Source organism: Myxine glutinosa, chromosome 2 (assembly GCF_964187855.1).
Source record: "Myxine glutinosa chromosome 2, kmMyxGlut1.1, whole genome shotgun sequence".
Lineage (NCBI taxonomy): Eukaryota > Metazoa > Chordata > Myxini > Myxiniformes > Myxinidae > Myxine > Myxine glutinosa.
Window position 1 is genome coordinate 45,926,078 of NC_136262.1, and position 14,460 is coordinate 45,940,537.

Below are 14,460 nucleotides of genomic sequence, written 5' to 3' on the forward strand. Positions count from 1 at the left end.
TAGAAAGGGTGTCAGCATACATTTGGTCACGTAGTGTATCAGAGCCGTAACTTGTAAGACATTAGTTTTGCACTCGGTCGATCACATGCTCCAAATGTCGACCTCTGCACTGAATACAGATTGGAATACAATGAGCAAAGTTGATGATTACGCACTGACATATGGCAAGTGGGATGGACCTAACTTTCTCTGTGATTCCTTTTGTCAGCTCAAAAATACTTCTCACGTTATCCTTGTATACAATTATTTGAGACAACCCCAAAGATAAAAAAAATCTAGTGGGCTTAGATCAGGGGATTGTGGAGACCACTCGACCCTGAAGTGTCGGCCAATCACTCACCGAAATGGATTGTCATCGGACTCACTTGCGGTGTTTGGGGTTGCCCCATCTTGCTGAAACTATTGTTGTTCTCTTCAAAATCTTCTCCTGTGACCAAGAGCAGCCCAGAACCCATTCGGCACTTCTAGTGCTCAGAGTTTGTGGTCATGGCATTACCGTCCTCATATTCAAACCAGAATGGTTCAATGATGCCATGCTTGCTCATTGCACACTAGGCCGTGCACTTCACTGAATGTAAGGGTCACTAGCAAACCTCACCAGGCATTACTGTGCCCCAGTCAACCTTGTTCCTTGAGTTGTCCTTGCCATTAATCAAAAGGTAAGTCTTGTCAGAGAACCAAAAAATGCCATTGAGAAAACCAGAGTCCTCCTCATTTTTCTCCATAAACCACCAATCAATTTCAAGACACCTGTTTTTGTCTGGGTTAGTGAGTTTGTGCCTGACTTGTATTTTGTATGGATAAAGTTTCATGTCATCATGGAAAATCCTCCTCAGACTCGACTGTGTCATGACAAGTTCTTGACTGCGGCGGCAAAGCGACTTTTTTGGACTGTTACCGACCGACTGTTGGACTCTCTCAATGACCTCAGGAGTTCTCAACGAAGGGCGTCCTGAATGAGCTGGCCTGCCCATGGATTTTGAGTTTAAGTAATGCACTGTTCCTTGTTCTCGAAATTTCTTCACCCATTTGAATGTTCTCAATTTGGATGGGGAAACATGGGAATCCAAACTGATCACAAAGTTTCGTCCAAATTAATCCTTAACTTTATGAGATACCATGCTCACAAACAAACAAACTAACAAATGGGTGAATACATAACCTCCGCACACTTTCAGTGGTGGAGATAACTCGAGAGTTCATAGAATACCGGAGCCCATGCAGTATTGAGAAAAAGGACATGGGAAGGGTCTTTTAAACGTTCGCTTTGTGTTTCTGAATATGATCAATATTTCCTACAAACCGCAATTTGGTCTGGATATCAATATTCCCCATATAGTAGAGCTCGTGGCATATTTGATTGGTCGAGATAACAAAAAATGGTGTAATATTTTGCCCAATACTGCAAAACTGGAGGGTTTTGGAAGTGCCAAGAAGGTTATTTGTGTTCTACAGTGTTCAAGTGTGTAATCCAATTGAGATAAAATAAAGGTTTTAAAGGCTGTAAAACTTTAAAAACTTTATCACTGCTATCACCGTTGATTCACCGTTTCACCTTTATCACTTTTACATCGCCATATTTAACACGCTAAATCATTCTTCATGCTTGGTTGTGTCTTTTATGACGTCCCTAAAAACAATGTTTCCTGTTTGGAATGATCTTCAATTTTGTTTGACTGCCACACAGGCAGACAGAGTAAAAATTTGTTTTACCTTACTCCTCTGTGCTGATGCATGATCGGGACAAGATTTTGCAACCATTTGCCAAATTCAGACCCAAAGTACTGCCAAACTTTAGGTTTCTGTTCCGATTCAAATTCCGATATGTGTTCTACAGTGTTCAAAATAAAAAATTCAAATGAAACAAGAAGAAAAAGACCAAATGTTACATAGCCCATGCAGGTGGTTTTAGGTCTGTGCCAAGTTTGAAGAAAATCAGTCGATGCAAGTCTGAGAAATGGATGGGGACACATTTAAGTAACAAAATGGCTGCCAGTCGGCCATATTGGATCTAATCGTGAATAAAAATGAGGTGTATGTGTAACCCATCATTCCTTATCTGTGTGCCAAATTTGAACAAGATTGGTACAAGCATGTCGGAGAAATGGTTGCCATCTACCAGTCAGCCATCTTTGAACAGATTGCAAAATAAACTGAGGCGCACGTGACCAAAATCGGGCCGCATGTTCAAGAAATGGTCACGTCATATATGATCTGTGTGCAAAGTATGAACAAGATCGATAAATACCTGTCTGAGAAAAGGTTGAGCACGTGTTCAACATCGGGTTTTTTGCAACTAAAATGGCCGCCAGTCGGCCATCTTTGATCGCGTCGTGAAACAAAATGATGTGCATATGTAAAAACCATCATGGATTGTCTTTTTGCCAAGTATGAACAAAATCGGTCCATGCATTTCCGAGATATGGTTGTGGTCGCACGGACGCACGAATGGACGAGACCAAATTCATAAGCCTCCATTTCGGACAAAGCCCAAAGGGAGCTAATAAAGTTGTTCCTCGAACATAAACCGATGTCTGTAGACAGGCAGATAAAGTGAACCAATTGCTTAAACAATTGCACTTCACGCATGCGGGGTAACAATCCCATGACCAAATTGAGTTGGAAGCTCTGCCCACCAGAATAACGTGTTGTCATCCACTGACAAAAGTCTCCTTTCAACTGGGGTGAAATGATCAATGTCGGAGTTGGAATAAGTTGAGATGCGTATAACTTTAAGACTGTCAGTTATGCCTCCAACGTTTGGTGATGATGTGCAAAGTGGTGAGATAAATTTACAGACACAGGCACCATACTTATAGATATATAAATTGGTAATTTGTTGTCACCTTCAAAGCCACTATCTGACTGCCACAATACGCGATGAAGTGGCATGATGTTTACTTTTCAATCGCAAGTAATTTGTTTTGATTAAAACCAAAAACATTATGTACAAAATAAAAATTGGAATCTCGTAAAGGGCTTCGTAGTGTTGTCGTCAACATGCCTGGGGTCATTTGAGCTGCCGCTTGATCCTGACGTTCAAAATCAACGTCATTCCTGCCTCACACCTGGCTCGGCTTCACGCTGTTGAAACCAAAGCTTTCAGAATCATTGGAATCTAACGCGATGAAGCTAACTCCGAGGGCCTTTCACTCACTCACGGCAGGCAGGTTGGTGGTCTTTCTGTATTCTACCGACTCCTCTCCGGCCTAGACCTCCCCCCCCCCCCCCCAACCCTATCAGTTCTCTGTCCCCCAAATATTCCTGTAGGTCGCACAAGATCTGCCTGCAACCCTCTTATGGTTAAACTGCCAAAATCAAGACTCTCTGCTCACCTTCTCCCGCCTCTGGAACAAACTCCCTCACTCTCTTCAATCCCTCTCCTCCCTCCAGGTCTTTAAAACAGCTGTTCACCACCATCTCCATCCAAAAGCTTGATCTTTTTTACCCCCGTTAATTCACCCCAGATCCACATTTTTGAAATACCGACTTCTTTCCTGGAAGTTCTAGCAGTGTCCATGTGTTTTATACCTTCCCCCCCCCCCCTCCCATGCCTCCTCCTCCCAAGCCCTCTCCCTCCCACAGATCTCCCGATGTCCCTGCTCTCAAATGTTGTACTTGTTTGCTTCCCTCTCTCTCCACATCTTGTCTCCCGCTCCCTTTATCATATGTTTTATGTGTCAGTTTGTCTTTTTGTGATCAATGTTAGCTCTTACACGAGCCTCGATCTTGTATACAAAAAACAAACAAACAAAAAAAAACGTCATTTCCTTTCCGAGCCTCTCTGCCCGGTGTCTGTCTGGCTCATTCGGTTGTACCCTGGAAACCAGTAAATATTTGATTACCCCATTTGTGGTTAAAATAGTCGCCGATAACATTCGATTCTCCTTCCATATCACTGAGCATTATCTCGACTGAGCTCAGATGTCCATCTCCATGGCAATTCCACAATCAGGGAAGCGATTGAAAGCGAATGTTATTTCATTGCTTTTGACATCTTCCAAAATGTTGGGGGAAATGAAACCTGTTGTGCTGGTGTCATCGATTTGCGTTTCCTCCCATGAGCAACGTTCATACCAATCATTAATTTATGGTCCTTCGCAGAACCAAAGTATCATGTACAGGAAGAGTAAACTGACCGTTATCCTTTGTCATTCTGTTATCAAAATTTGTCTCAAACACTGTCCCTCTCAAGGCGTCTCTACTGGACGATATTCTGGTGCTTCAAAAGCATCGACGCCTGAGAGGGGAGGACAGCTAATGATCGTTTTACCACAGCGACTGTGCATAACTACCGTGTCATGCAAGGCATTCTCTAGAAACAAAGACACCGGGCGAGATACCACGCCATTAGCTCTGTATGGGTACGTTGTGGTTCCAGAGGTTCTTTTTTTTTTCTCTTTTTTTCTTTTTTCATCGAGCAACATGTATGTGCATAAGACAGGAAGTGTATTGTTTAAATGTGTGGTGGGATGGGTTATTTCATCTTGCAGGTTGCGTACGTGCGATCCGGCAGGAAGTAAATCTTGATGTAAAGATTGCGTGGCTGGCCGTTGTCCCGCGGGGGCACTCCCGTAGCAGAGAGCACGGTTACAGCGAGGCGGGATGAGGCACGGTCGTGCAGCAGCTTTATCTGGGAAGAAGGGAGCACACATTACTGCAACAGAAAACAGAAGCCTGGCATCCATTTCAAACATGGAGCGTATGTCTGACGGTGCATTTCACCATGAAGGCCACGCTATGGGCGGGTGAGCATGCTGAGCCGGAGGTAAACCTTCACATATCCCAAGCATTGATTCTCAACTTCACAATAGTAAATTGTAAAGACTCTTACCCATGACCCATCCAAATAATCTAGGTAAGAATTACATGAAAAACAAAGATCCTGAGACTAGGATTAGGTGATATCACTGTCAGTGACTAACCCTAACACCCTAACCCTAACAACCCTAACCCTAACCCTAACAACCCTAACCCTAACCCGAACAACCCTAATCCTAACCCTAGCCCTAACCCTAACCCTAACCATAACCCTAACCAGGCTGAACAATTTATGTTTTCTATCCACAGATAGGCCGGATCTACATCGACCTTAACCAAAATCGAATCAGCTTGTTCTTGACACCAACACAACTCAGCCAGCAAATTTTGTCATAATCCGTCCATAACTTTTTGAAATATCATGCGATGTACATAGATGATGTCACTGTCTGTGTAAAGAACACCGTGAACCAGACTCTCGAAATTCTGAGAAGTCAAGCAGTTCCTGGGATGAACCAAACTTGACAATAATTTCCACTGCAGGGAACGTAGCTTGAAAAAGCTTTACAAATGAGACCATCACAGAAGTCCAAAACATGCCCCAACAATATGGAAGAACAGCGAGGTGTTTATAAGGACATAAAATGTTATTAATTTTCTTATTAAATACACTGTATCATCATCATCATCAATGTGTCATACTCTTTTACAAAGTGTTGGTGCTGCCGAAGCAGACTCTTGGGAAGCGTTACCCTGGATGGTTTTCCTTTGTCATCCCAACTGTAGCCATGGCAATAATCTACTCTTTGTGAAGGACACCATGGGATCTTTAACGTCCACCAACTAATGCCGGCAGACAGGATTCTCAGTTTATTGTCCATCCGAGGGACGGCACACACATCGATGAATCAATCGCCCTGCCTGTGAAACACTTGGATGACTGGTTATAGCTATGTCGGGATTCAAACACAGACTACAAACCTTAGAGGTGATGGTATCCTGTCAGCCCAGTTAAATATAGACTTACCAAAAAAATGAAATAATATAGATAAAAGTTTCTGAATGTTCGACTATTGGGAGTGTCTCGCTTGTTGAACTTTTTGAACACCCCTCGAAAGTGGTCTACCACATCGAAGTTGACTGAACGTCGGAAAGATTCACCAATCCTTGATGTGTATGTGGCCACTGCAGTGGTTATAGACCAGGAAGGATTGGATTGAGGGAAAGTGGTCAACCTTTAGAAGCCATTTTCCCCCGCAGAGCAGGGGTTGGACCTTGGTCCCCTTTTTGTAGCAATGTTTTATAGCCGGATGCCCTTCCTGCCGCAAACCCTGTTGTTCGTCTCTTGCAACACACACGGAATTACCAGTGATCTGGTACTCAATTTGCCGACCTCGGAAGGATGACAGGCTGAGTCAACCCCCTGGTGTTAATTCAGCGATCAATCGGTATTCGAACCTAGGATCCTAGGATCCCAAGCCGGCACCCTAACTGCTAAGCGGGCACCCTAACCGCTAAGCCGGCACCCTAACCGCTAAGCCGGCACCCTAACCGCTAAGCCGGCACCCTAACCGCTAAGCCGGCACCCTAACCGCTAAGCCGGCACCCTAACCGCTAAGCCGGCACCCTAACCGCTAAGCCGGCACCCTAACCGCTAAGCCGGCACCCTAACCGCTAAGCCGGCACCCTAACCGCTAAGCCGGCACCCTAACCGCTAAGCCGGCACACTAACCGCTAAGGTGGCCCCCTAACCGCTAAGCCGGCACCCTAACCACTAAACCGGCACCCTAACCGCTAAACCGGCACCCTAACCGCTAAACCGGCACCCTAACCGCTAAGCCAACACCAGGCTGATTGAGGGAAAGTGAACTAAAGCTATTTGGATAATTTGTCATGGGAGCAGCCGAAAGGTGTACTCTTGGTAAATGCTCCACTATACCTTCAACAATAATATCTCAAATAGGATAGCTGGCTTCGCAGCTTAATGGCTTCTGTGAAACACAGCATGTTCCGCAGTGCAGCACCTCCTGCCGGTATCGAACCAGATGGGCTGGGAATCCAAGCAGAAAATAGCTGGAGCTGCACTGATGTACTCCACTGCACTCATTCTTGAGTCGTCGATAATTTGGGATGGAACTGCAAAAAGGTTTTTTCATTTGACATTTTTTGAAGAATTTCTCACCACTTCACATGAACAAAGACCCTCAATGTTGTCACCAGTTCATGCAAACAATGACAAACAAAAGCTTTGTGAAAGTGATAATATATGGGTTTGCCATTACTCAGGAATGCAATAACGTTCTTCCAAGCAACAGCATTTTTTTTAAACAGAGTCGATTGCTCATTTAATTATTTACAAATAACAGTTAATTAAAATAGAATAAATATATTTGCGACATTATGGTTTTCATTCTGCTGCCAATTGTCGATAAGACAGTGCGGCTGCCAATGACTGCGTGCTGCGTGATCATACTATTGAGTGCGTTTACTATGCCTTGTCATATTATCGTGCAACTCGTGTGCTACAATTTCTGAATAATGGGAAACAGGTATAGGCAGGTGTGACGCAACGATCTAACCTTGCGTTACCGGACCGGAGCTGTAACCAGAGCTTCAATAACCCTTACGGGGGCCTCGATGGCATCGACAAACAGGTCGTGAATGTTTCCAACCTCATTATTCCAATGCCCTGCATATAAGTCACATATCCAACAATTTATGGTTGGTTCAGGAATCGAACACATACGAGGCAGCTCAAAGAAAGGTATAAATGCTACCTGCGAGCTATTGTGACAGCCTTTAGCTCCACGCAATTCATTCTAATTAAAAATGGTTAAAAAAGAAATAATGAAAAACTAGAACAAAAACTAGAAAATAATCCACCAGGCTCAACAATTTACGTTTTGTATCCACAGGTAGGCCAGATCTGCATCGACCTGAACCAAAATCGAAGCTGCTTGTTCTTGACACCTACCCAACTCAGCCACCAAGTTTTGTCATAATCTGTCCAGGACCTTTTGAAATGTCATGCTACATTTAGTTTTTGGCCCCATTTCTCAAAGGTGAAGTAACACTTGAAAATTTAAAAACGATCACATCTGACTCTTCACCAAAGTTCAATCATCAATTCATCCTTGTCACACACCCAACCTGTCCACCAGGTTTCGTCCGAATCCAACCACAACTTTTTAAAGATACCGTGATATATATATATATATATATATATATATATATATATATATATATATATATATATATATATATATATATATATATATATTGTTGCGGATCTCCCGAAGCCCGTTCCCGTTACAAAGGGGGGATTAAACCCTCTTTTTTCCCCCTGGGTCTTGTCATTTTGGCCCCATCTTCGAATGATGACGAATCACGAGAAAATTCTCGTATCCTGACCCAGATCCGGATCTTCAACAAAACCTCCCCAATTCAAAACCTCCCCAAAAACATCTTCAACAACCCCAATTCCCCAAAAAAGGTTTACCATGGAGGGGTGGTAGAGGAGAACTAGTTCCCCACCTGCATTACCCCTCGCTTAAATCACTGTGTAAAACAATCCCACCTAGAGCAGTGGGTTGTGGTCACCGGACCCACCGTCTTTTCATGGGGGAAGTTAAGCCAGTCTGTTTTATAGTTATTCGAGATTCCATGGGACGTTTCACAAAACTGCACCTTTGGGACAGCGTACACCTGCCAGACGTCAATTTCCCTGTTGAAGTATAATGCTAGCAGAGTTGGGCATCTGGCCTCATTGGAAACTTTTCCTTGTCTCCAAGTGTTGTAGTGACCTCATGAAAACCCATAAATGCAAACCCATAAATTCCTGCAACAGACTATTCGATATTTTATTGCCACGGGGAGTTAAAACCTTTCCGCATGGATTTTAGTGCCACTAGGTTTGTGAAGGAGTGACCGGACACGGCAGAACATTTAGGCACATTGTGCGGCTCAATAAAGTTAAAATAAACCGTGTGCTGCCATAATCGCCGCCCTTAAATATGGGAAATATATTGTTCCATTTGTACAAGAGAAAATCAATGGCTCCAAGCACTTGTAAAAATATAAGCACAACCATTTCCATATGAGAAAATAAAGATATGTATGTGCAAGACGTCCACGCTGGGCGGCCTCCAGGCTGCTAATTTGCTCGTGGAACCAAAGGACCAACAAGCACTGCGGTGAGACTTCTGAAAGGTTGCAATCGATACATAAATTGTACAATTATACCCAGCGGTACATCCTGGCACCTGGGAGAAGGAAAATACAGGATGGGGGATGAGAAGGGGGCTAATGCCATAAATGTCAGTTTCTCCTTGCTCACCATGACGGATAGCTTCTTCCATCAACATATTGTTCATTTCATGTTGATATGGTCAAGTCAGTCTTTTGGGACTGTCACTGGTAACATGTAACCTACTGTTACCTGCTGCATGATCTACTTGTGGGTGACTAAACCGACACCCCTCATTGGTTTTGCTAGTGGGGAGAGTGGCTGTGATACCCTGCCAGGACCAATAACAGCACTTGGCAAATGGCGGATGAGCTACCGAAGGGTCCGTATGGAGCCAACAGCCATCCCATAAGGAGATGGTGTCTCCTAAAAAACATCCATTGGGTTTGGTCCGGTTCAAGTCATACCAAAGACTTTAAAAATGGTACGTGCTGCTTCAGAGCACAGACATTCCCCATCGGCTTGCATTCGTGGGGAGGAGGAAATTCCTCCTGAGTAAATGCCCGGTGAGAAAAGCGGCGCCATTGTTATGACGTCACTGGTACCCAGAGTATCCCGGGAAGTGACGGTATTGACGACCATATATATTAAAAAAGAAATCCACCGATTAAACAACTGTGTGATTGTCTGCATCATGTGTGTGTGTGTGTATATATATACATTATATAGTCACATGAAAAAGTAATGTAAATGTAAAGTGTAACCCCATGTAAAGTTTTGACTTTTTCAACATATTTCAACATCCAGCTATTTGATCTTCATTTCAACAATATTGATAGATAAAGGTGATATAATATAACAAATATCATGAAACATTTACATTTTGTAGTCCATTGTATAATTTAAATAAACAGAAATGCAAATTTCTCATGTGGAAAAAGTAAGCACACCCTTGGCTCTAATCGGTGGTATTGCCCCCTTTGGCAGAAACAACCTCAAGTAGGCGTTTCTTATAACTGTGTGTCAGTCTCTGACATCGACTGGAAGAAATTTTTGCCCACTCCTCCATGCAGAATTCTTTCAGCTGTGCGATGTTTGAGGGGTTTCTTGCATGCGCAGCTCGTTTCAAATCCCCCCACAACATCTCGATGGGATTTAGATCCGGGCTTTGACTTGGCCATTCTAGAACCCTCCATTTCTTTCATTTTAGCCATTCCTTGGTGGATTTACTGGTATGTTTAGGGTCATTGTCATGTTGCAAAGTCCACCTTCGGTTGAGCTTCAACTTTCCGACAGATGGCCTCACATTATCCTCAAGCACCCTCTGGTACAATGAAGATTTCATAGTGGATTATATGATGGTGAGCTGCCCAGTCCCTGATGCAGCAAAGCTGCCCCAAACCATAATATTTCCACCACCATGCTTTACAGTTGGTATCAAGTTCTTGTGGTCAAATGCTGTCTTTGGTTTTCGCCAAACATATCTTCTGGTACTGTGGCCAAATAGCTCTACCTTTGACTCATCTGTCCAGAGCACATTGTTCCAGAAGTACTGGTCTTTGCCGAGGTGTTCATTGGCAAACTTTAGTCTTGCCCTGATGCTCTTTCTGGACAGCAAAGGTTTCCTCCTGGCACATCTCCCATGTAGATCAAATTTGTGCAGCCTCTTTCTAATGGTAGACTCGTGCACTTTGACATCAACAGTGGCAAGAGCTACCTGTTGGGGCCCGTGATGACATTCTGGGGTTCTTAGAGACTTCTTTCAGCATCTTGCGGTCTGCTCTCGGGCTGAACTTGCTGGGGCAGCCTGGCCTGAACAAGTTGGCAGTTGTTTGGAATCTTCTCGACTTGTAGATGATCTTCCGGACAGTCGAATGATTGATTTCAAATTGTTTGGAGATCTTTTTAAATCCCTTCCCAGACTCGAAGGCATCTATAACCTTCTTTCTGAAGGCCTCAGAGAGCTCTTTTGACCTAGGCATGGTGACGCCGCACACTTCAACAACAAAGAGCAAACCAAACGAAATGTCTGAGGTTTAAATAAGACAGGTTCCTCCAAGATCCTGTCTAACGATGTTCTAATCATTTGCACCTGAGCTGGTGCACCTGATTCTAATTTTAGGTATTTGAAGTAGTGATAAATGTCGAGGTGTACTTACTTTTTCCACATGCGAAATTTGCATTTATGTTTATTTAAATTATACAATGGACTACAAAATGTAAATGTTTCATGATATTTGTTATATTATATCACCTTTATCTATCAATATTGTTGAAATGAAGATCAAATAGCTGTATGTTGAAATATGTTGAAAAAGTCAAAACTTTACATGGGGTGTACTTACTTTTTCACGTGACTGTATATACAGTATATATATATATATATATATATATATATATATATATATATATATATATATATATATATATATATATATATATATGGATGGAGTCGATGGAGGGGTGAGGGTGGAGGTGGGGGGGAGGGGATTGCATATCAATAATATATGGAAAGAGGGAAGGGTAGAGCTCGACAATTAATGTGGATGAAATGTTGAGTATGCAGAGAGAACCAAAGAACCAAAGAGAGATCCATCTGGTTATTTGATCAGATGAGAGTTTAAGTTTCCAGGCACAATGTTCATAAGTTGGACAATCCCCACTGATTAAATGAAAGGTAAAGAAAACTCGAATTTCAAAAGTTGAGAATTACTATAGATCCCTTTTGCGTTTTTCACAAACATCCTTATCTGAAAAAAATAGGTCATTAAGCAGAAATTTAACTTCACACAATTACACAAAAACTTTTGTCTTGTCCAGCATTGAATGTGAAATGTCACATTCTTTTATTATTTGCAACCAATCAGAAATCCACAGAGGTAAGATGTTGCTGCATCCACAGAAAATACTGAAAAATTAACTGGTGTCATTTCCTGCTTAAATGGTGCATTATTTTGTTTCATCCACGGGCGCAAAGTGCAAACTTAAATAATGACACAATTTTGGAAATTTCAGTTTAGTTTCCCTTAAATTCACGAAGGCAAGATTCTTCTGGCTGAGATTTTACATCAGTCCTAACATATGAGAAACGATTAAGAAAATGAAGAAGAATAGAAAAAAACAATTTCCAAGAGGGATGTATTTGGTGCAACAGTTCAAAACCACATGCACTTTACCGAGAGTTTTCCAGGAAGTGTTTGAGGAACATCACGAAGACTTGGACTAGTTGGAGACGAGATGGAAATGGAAGGTCCGTGTAATCGTTGAGACTCGAATGAGCTGGAACCTGCATGGTAAATGAGAGGTATTGCTCATGTGAGATCTTCTTGGACCAACATATTCTTTGGATATAAATAGAAAGGGGATGGAAGAGGAAGGGGATATAAGAGGAAGGGGATGTAAAAGGAAGGGGGTGGAAGAAGAAGTGGAAAGAGGGCAAAAACACAACATACTGATAGTGGAGAAACATGTGGATGCAACAAGCAAGGTAAAGAACAGGAAAACAGGAGAGAAGAAGGAACATAAACCTGAAAGTAAGAGGGTTGGATTAGGTAGTGTTAATGGAGGTGCACAATATCAGGCCTTGTACTTCTGCCTCATCCTGGAAGATGCCAATAATTGTTTGAGGTTTAGATTCAACAGAAATGAGGAGAGACAGATATAATGATGGATACTGAGCGGTCCCCCTGTCATGGGGACCGCAAGGCGAACCCCCGCTCTTGCAGGGAAAATGGCCTTAAAATGCATGTTGTATACTGAGCCCATCAGGAAGAGCAGAACTTCATTGAGGTACTGACAAAGGCCTTGTAGGTTGTTAGTAGTTGTGATATTTGAAGGAATGACTTGGAATAATGGAGGATGCAAAGTTTTTGGCTAGCTTTGGTGGACAGCTTCACTGTATGGTCAGCCAAATAGAGGTCATGGCTGATGGTGAGGCCTAGATATTCAAGAGACTGCCCCTCTTCCTGACAGCTGACGATGGAAAGTGAAAGGCGAGTTACTTGATGATGCTTTTCTTGTCATGTACTGCAGCAAATAATTTAGGTGGTGAGAAACAAATTGAGAAAAGGCATTTGGAAAAAACGAAATGAGATAAGGTAGATGTGTTTGGGATAATGAACAATAAAAGGAAAAGGATGTTGAAAGGGGATATCATTATCAGGACAAAAGGGAAATGTATAAAACATGCAATTGAATGTGAGTGAAGGAGGGAAAGAGGAAGACGTTAAAAACCAGTCCATCATTTTACATCAGTAATATATATATATATATATATGTATCAATACAGTCACGTGAAAAAGTAAGTACACCCCATGTAAAGTTTTGACTTTTTCAACATATTTCAACATACAGCTATTTGATCTTCATTTCAACAATATTGATAGATAAAGGTGATATAATTTAACATATATCATGAAACATTTACATTTTGTAGTCCAGTGTATAATTTAAATAAACATAAATGCAAATTTCGCATGTGGAAAAAGTAAGTACACTTTTGGCTCCAATAGGTGGTATTGCCCCCGTTGGAAGAAACAACCTCAAGTAGGCGTTTCTTATAACTGTCTACCAATCTCTGACATCGACTGGGATAATTTTTTCCCCACTCCTCCATGCAGAATTCTTTCAGCTTTGCGATGTTTGAGGGCTTTCTTGCATGCACAGCTCGTTTCAAATCCCCCCACAACATCTCGATGGGATTTAGATCCAGGCTTTGACTTGGCCATTCCAGGACCCTCCATTTCTTTCTTTTCAGCCATTCCTTGGTGGATTTACTGGTATGTTTAGGGTCATTGTCATGTTGCAAGGTCCACCTTCAGTTGAGCTTCAACTTTTCCGACAGATGGCCTCACATTATCCTCAAGCACCCGCTGGTACAATGAAGAATTTATAGTGGATTCTATGATGGTGAGCTGCCCAGCCCCTGATGCAGCAAAGCTGCCCCAAACCATAATATTTCCACCACCATGCTTTACAGTTGGTATCAGGTTCTGGTGGTCAAATGCTGTCTTTGGTTTTCGCCAAACATGTCTTCTGGTACTGTGGCCAAATAGCTCTACCTTTGACTCATCTGTCCAGAGCACATTGTTCCAGAAGTGCTGGTCTTTGCCTAGGTGTTCATTGGCAAACTTTAGTCTTGCCCTGATGTTCTTTCTGGACAGCAAAGGTTTCCTCCTGGCCAGGGCCGGATTTAGACATGTGGAGGCCCCTGGGTAGCCTTCAGTCGTGTAGGCCCACCCTACCTTAGAATACTAAAAATGTGACAATACATAGTTGCAGTCATCCATAAAGCATATTTTTCAAATTCAAAGAATCTGAATAAAAATGTACATCTATAAACATCATGATCAATCTATATAAGAATGTAGTTCCTATGTTTCAAGCATAAAGAATTTGAATAAGCAAGCAGGCACATCTTTAAACATCATGATCAATCTATAAGAATCTACGAAGTTCCTATGTTTCAAGTATAAATAATCTGAATCGTGAATATGCAAGCAGGTCAATCATGA

The 14,460-nt window shown here is 42.3% G+C and overlaps 2 protein-coding genes across 2 annotated transcripts in view; both read right to left on the minus strand.

Moving 5' to 3' along the window:
• The window catches only part of LOC144888195 (uncharacterized), a 588,989-nt gene that overhangs the window by 312,276 nt on the left and 262,253 nt on the right, over positions 1 to 14,460 (minus strand). The gene's annotated exons all lie outside the window — the stretch shown is intronic.
• The window catches only part of LOC137421846 (regulating synaptic membrane exocytosis protein 2-like), a 317,464-nt gene that overhangs the window by 107,149 nt on the left and 195,855 nt on the right, over positions 1 to 14,460 (minus strand). Inside the window, exons 9-10 of the mRNA XM_078773225.1 lie at positions 12,124 to 12,233; positions 4,503 to 4,633 (exon numbers count right to left, since the gene is read on the minus strand). Of these exons, the coding sequence (XP_078629351.1) occupies positions 4,503 to 4,633; positions 12,124 to 12,233 (241 nt within the window). The remainder of the gene's footprint in view (positions 1 to 4,502; positions 4,634 to 12,123; positions 12,234 to 14,460) is intronic.